The 5,366-nt window shown below is 42.1% G+C and overlaps 1 protein-coding gene across 2 annotated transcripts in view; it reads right to left on the bottom strand.

Moving 5' to 3' along the window:
• PNPLA4 (patatin like phospholipase domain containing 4) overlaps positions 1-3,700 on the bottom strand; it is a 21,010-nt gene extending 17,310 nt beyond the window's left edge. Inside the window, exons 1-2 of one of the 2 annotated variants that reach the window (XM_027904560.1) lie at positions 3,483-3,700; positions 2,608-2,734 (exon numbers count right to left, since the gene is read on the bottom strand). In XM_027904560.1, the coding sequence (XP_027760361.1) occupies positions 2,608-2,734; positions 3,483-3,641 (286 nt within the window). In that variant the 5' untranslated portion in view covers positions 3,642-3,700. Of the gene's footprint in view, positions 1-2,607; positions 2,735-3,482 lie in introns of those variants that run through there. The other variant, XM_027904561.1, reaches the window with a different exon arrangement.
• Positions 3,701-5,366: the final 1,666 nt, after the last annotated feature.

Raw genomic sequence — 5,366 nt, 5'->3', positions numbered from 1 at the left:
TCAATTCCCATTTCTGTCTAAAACAGACCTCAAGGTCAAGGCATGACTAATATGAAACATTATGTGAAATAAGGACTACATTTACATAGCTGATCGGTCAGAAAATATGTGAAATATGAGTTCACAAATGCAAATAATTACATCTAAGGGACCTATGAAATATAACTAAGAAATGCAGTGTAAGTGTAGCGGTTTTGTTCATGTATATACACATCCAAGCCTTCTACAAGGCTTATACTCCAAAAAATATCTCTCCCTTCTGGAAAATAATTAAAAGGTTCACAAATCAAAAAAATATGAGAACTAAAGAGTATCTAAAGCATAGTTTCAGTAAGAAATTTTAGATTGAAAGATTTTTTCAGAAAAAAAAATCTCTACAAATATGGAAACACATTTCACTGTATACAGAACTGGCTGGAATATTTTCTCTAAAGCAACAACAGAAAAGAGGCCATGTGAACTGAAAAATCTCTTTGAATCTCAGACCAAAAACTGCTGAACATATACTAACTAAAGTCAGACATCCATGCCTTCTCTTACATGGCTTCATGAGGAAATTGTAGCTTCTTATATGAGCCTTAGTCCTATCTAATTATCAGTTACTGAGAGTAACCTCTGTTCTCTTTGAGTGTCTGGATACCTGGCACTTCACTTTTTGATGGGAATTAATTTCTTAACACTTAGATCCCATACTTCTCTGCCTCCTTCAGTTTTCTACCCAAGAGACAAAAAGAGAGATTATTGAATGAGTATTCACATCAGTTACTTGACTGACAAAAGCACTCAGTGAGAGACGAACACACAAGAAGAAAAAACAGCGCTGAGATTTCAAGTCAAGGAAAACTGTTAAAAAACACTCACTTTTATAAGAATATAAACTTTCTCATTTCTTTTGATTCTTGCAAGTATGTCATGGCATCACTTGATTTGCAAATTATAATGGTGTATTTCAAAGACAGAATGATGCAAAAATGTCTTTTGCTTTGATGATCTGGTAGATGACTGCCATTTTGATCAAAAAGAATAGTAGGGTTATAATAACTCCAAAGAGGAAACAGAGAGAAATTTAATTAAGTCTACAGTATGACTATTCCCTGACAACTTCTTATACAAAATAGGAGCAGTCACATCTGAAAATAGACCACTTCTTTGAGCTGCCTGAGCAAAGAGCAGAAAAATTTGTGTCTTAGAAATGGTAGGAAACACCTCTTCCACAAGACCTCAGAACAAACATCCTTAGAGGTTTCAACACAAGTTGTGACCATTAAAGATATTGATACCTATAATGCAAAATTATCATATCACCATGTCTTAAGAAAAAACTCACTGAACCTTAAAAGATGCACAAGTACATTTCAGCTGGACAGTGCACATACCGTAGACATATGACATAAACAGGATATAGCAAACACTTTTGCCACTGCTTTTCAAAAATGCTGTCATTTTACATGATTGGCAAAATTCAGACTATGAGGACTTCAGCTGGCTAAGGGGATAGGAATGCTTCTGTTGGCTCCAAGAAAAAAACCAGAAGTTTCAGACAAGATATGTACAAGAAGAAATGAGAAGAACACTGGGGCACTTCAATCTCATTACTTTACAGATAACGCAGGGGCATTCAGGAATAAACATAAACCTAAGAGTCTTTTAAAAGATTACCACATCTGCAGGGAAAAAAATTTAAAACCTTACTGGTGATTAAAAATCTATTGGGGGGTGGGGGCTTTTTGCTCAGCAGCATCTCATCCATTTGTAATGCAAACATTCAAGAGAACGTATGCAAGGAGAGAAGACTGTACAGAAGAACTACAATACAGTACCATACAGATTTTCTGGGACAGGTATTGTCTTCCTGATTGTCATACACAAGAAATAGCACAACAGTTTCTCATGTGGCTGTTTCCTGAGCGATGTAATTACATAAATATTGTATGATCTCAGGGTCTTAACCTGTCATAACTACCTCCCTGTCATTCCACTTGTAAACAAAAGCTGAAAATGCCCAAAGCACCTGAATAAAAAAAACCTTTACAAACAAAAACTAAATATACATAGAATGCAAGTGACCAAACACCCTGAAGCACAGGAGCTAAAAAGTATGATGCATAACAGCACATCTGAGTATTAGCTATTAGTGAAGAATGACAAAACAAGCAAACCCACAGAAAGAACTCTCTAGCTAGGCAGCATTGCTAAAGTAGAGGTCATAAGTGTAACTACTGATTTACCTGAATCAAAAATCAACATTGACACAGAAATTTTTAACTGTTTTTTCACATTTATAACAGGAAGTTCACTAGCATCTTCACAAACCACTCATAGCCTTCAGTGGATGTAATAGTTTGATAAATTGAAGCAAAAAATATTAAAACAATAATAATAACACAAAACAATAAGTACACAATCTAATCAGCCATTAAGAAACTTAGGAAAATTTGCAAACTATAAGAATTGCATATAATCCCCTTAAAATTTAAAAATATACACATCACATGATTTAAATTTTTCAAATTAAGATTTGAGATCATCTTGCCTCTGAATACAAGTTGTCTACATTGGGCAGCGAAGGCTGACTTCTTAAGAAGAGGGCAGCAAAAGGTTCAATACCTTCTAATGAATGATGACTTCCATCATGTGCTCCACCGGAACTTTTTCCAACAGGTATTTTAGTTCCCTCTGCACTAGTAGCCATTCTTCTATCAACTACTGATTGTTTATCATTCACCTTGGAAACCTACAATCACACAGTCAAATATTATTATTAAAAAGAGAAACAACAGCAAATATAAGATGACATTATTTAACACTAAGCAGATTAATAATTATAATAGTTGTAAAATCATCTAGATTAATTTCTCAATTGCTTAGCCCCCAATAAACCACAATGGTTTTTACTGCTGCTCTTTATACATGAAGCAATTTATTTTTTAAAGATGAATATCATTAGACATTGAAAAGGGAAAATACTGCCACTTGGAACAGTGAGTGTCCAAAATAAGCTTTAATTTGTGTCCTTTCCCACTATTTTTGTTTATATAAATCCATATATATATAGGGGAGTTTTTATGATAAAACTCTTATGTTTTTATCCTCCCTTACCAATCCATTCCCCACACTTTTGTTGCATAATATTGCATCAGGAAGTCATCTTCCAGAGAATTCTGGTCCTATTTTTCTCTAAATGACTGTCACTCTAACTACTCAGTCTGTCAGTTAACATGCAGCATTGCTTGGAGTGTAATTTGAGGAAAATTACCATTTCTTCCCAACTTAAAACTATCAGACACAAAAAGTTTCTTCTGAAACAATGGTACTCCAGCACCTACTGCTGTCTGCCCCTTTATATAAAACTGAAGGCATCTTCAATTCATAAATAACACTGCAAGATCAAAAGCTTAGTTCTGTAGATTCTAAAATAAATTACTTTTTCACTGTATTGATGCACATCACTTATATCTACAGAGCATTACAAAAATACTTACCTGTAATTTAACTCTGTTATGTGATGGTCTTACAGTGCAACAGTTTGGAATCCCAATCCAGAAGTGACGAGTTTTGGGAAAGGTGCAACTATGCAGTCTGCCTTCTTTCAACCGGAGCAACAGTATTTGAGCACTATAAAGATTTTTAGCAGTCCACATTTTCTTAAAAGTGACGTCTGGATGCAGATGATGTGGTAACCAAACCGATACTCTGTTTTACCATACAGTTACAAAGGAAGCGTACGTGAGCTTGGATACCATAGAAGCACACTGCAGAAACCTTCTTCTAGGCATAACCTGTTTAAAAGACATTAGGGATACTGTCACAAGGTCCTCTTCGCACCCCTCTCACTTAAAACACAAACGCATTAACAGCTGATTCACTCCACAATGGAACAGTTCCAGGCAGAACTTCTGTGCAGTAGCTCCTCTCTCGCTTTCACCAGCCCTATCTGCCACCCTGCCGTTCACCGCTGACCATGAAGTCAATCACTGAGAAACAGGAAGGATAAAACCTGTAAATAATGCAAAAAGCAAGCGAACAAACTGTCCCTTATCATTAACAACGTGAATACAATGTCCCCTTCAACTTCTGCTGAACAACGCGGAAGGAGCGATCCTGCAACTTCAACCAACTTGTTCACAAAAACAAAGTACCGATGTCAGCATCCTAGTAAGAAAAACCCACAGCAGGATGGCTGGTATACGGCAAGCCTTGTGATTTTCTATGCTACAAAGATATAGTAGGGGTGACTCAAAAACCCAGTTTAAGACTGGTTTACACCTTGCAAGACTTTGACCATAATGTGCGGAAATAACCTCGTTTAGACGAAAAGGTTCCCGACAGACCCCAGTGCAAACAAAACCAGTGAGACCCTGAGCAGGCCAGGTCTGCCACTCTGCCAACTTCCAACTTCATCCTGACCAAGTAACCGCGTTACAGGTTTTCTGTTTCATCTCGTGTGCTCTGAGATCAGGTCTACGGCGCAACTGGGTCTGTCCTGCCCCCACTCCCGCCCAGCAAACAGCCGACACAGACAGGCAGCGCAGAGCTGGAAGGCGAGACAAGCTCTTTAAAGGCAACGAGCGCTGCACGCCCAGTGACAACCACGGGCGCACAGCGCCAGGGGCAGTCGCGGCGCCTGCCAAAGCTGGGAACTCAGAGCAGGCGGGCGATCCCTATGCAGGACACGTCCCTTCGGAGCCAATTACCCCAACCCCGACCCCGGTCTCTCCCTGTCTGCCTCCCCGCAGGCTTCAGCCCCAGCCCCTCCCGGGGGGGTTCTACCGTGGCCTACGCGAGGCAGCGGCGGCACCGTGCCCGTCTAGTCCCCACCTCCCCCGTCAGCGCCCCCGGAGACAGCCCCAGGGGCGGCAGCGGCGGCTACCAGCGGCTCGGGGTCGGGACCAGGAGGTCGCGGGAGGTCGCGGCGGTCCCTCCCGGCCCCGGCCCTTGGAACCGCCCCCGGCACCGCCCCCCGCGCGCCTGCGCAGCGCGGGACCGGCGAGTGCGGGGACGTCGCGGCGCTCGGAGCGCCCAGAGCGCTGCGCTGAGGGCGGGCCGTGCGCGGGGCAGGCGGCTGCGGGAGCGCCGTGCCCGGGGGAGGCAGCCCTATCCCGCCTTTGCCGCCCGGCCGGAGGCCGCTGGGTGTGGGTGTGCCGGCAGGTCCGGCCCGGCCCGGCCCTTCCGGGGGCTGCGGCTGCGGTCATGTGGGCGGGTGTCCACACCCCCAGCACCGCTCCTGTGCTGCGACGCGCGCCGTGTGGGGGTGTCGGGGGGGTGACGGGGTGACCTCGGGGTGGTAATAAAGATTAAATTTCTCTCTCTCTCTCTCTCTCTCTTTTTTTTTTTTTTTTTTTTTTTTTTTTTTTTTTTTTTTTTTT

The sequence above is a fragment of the Empidonax traillii genome, unplaced genomic scaffold (genome assembly GCF_003031625.1).
Source record: "Empidonax traillii isolate 1590-97213 ecotype Southwest subspecies unplaced genomic scaffold, ASM303162v1 scaffold1065:size194133, whole genome shotgun sequence".
Taxonomy (NCBI): domain Eukaryota; kingdom Metazoa; phylum Chordata; class Aves; order Passeriformes; family Tyrannidae; genus Empidonax; species Empidonax traillii.
This window is presented reverse-complemented; position numbering and strand designations above follow the sequence as displayed.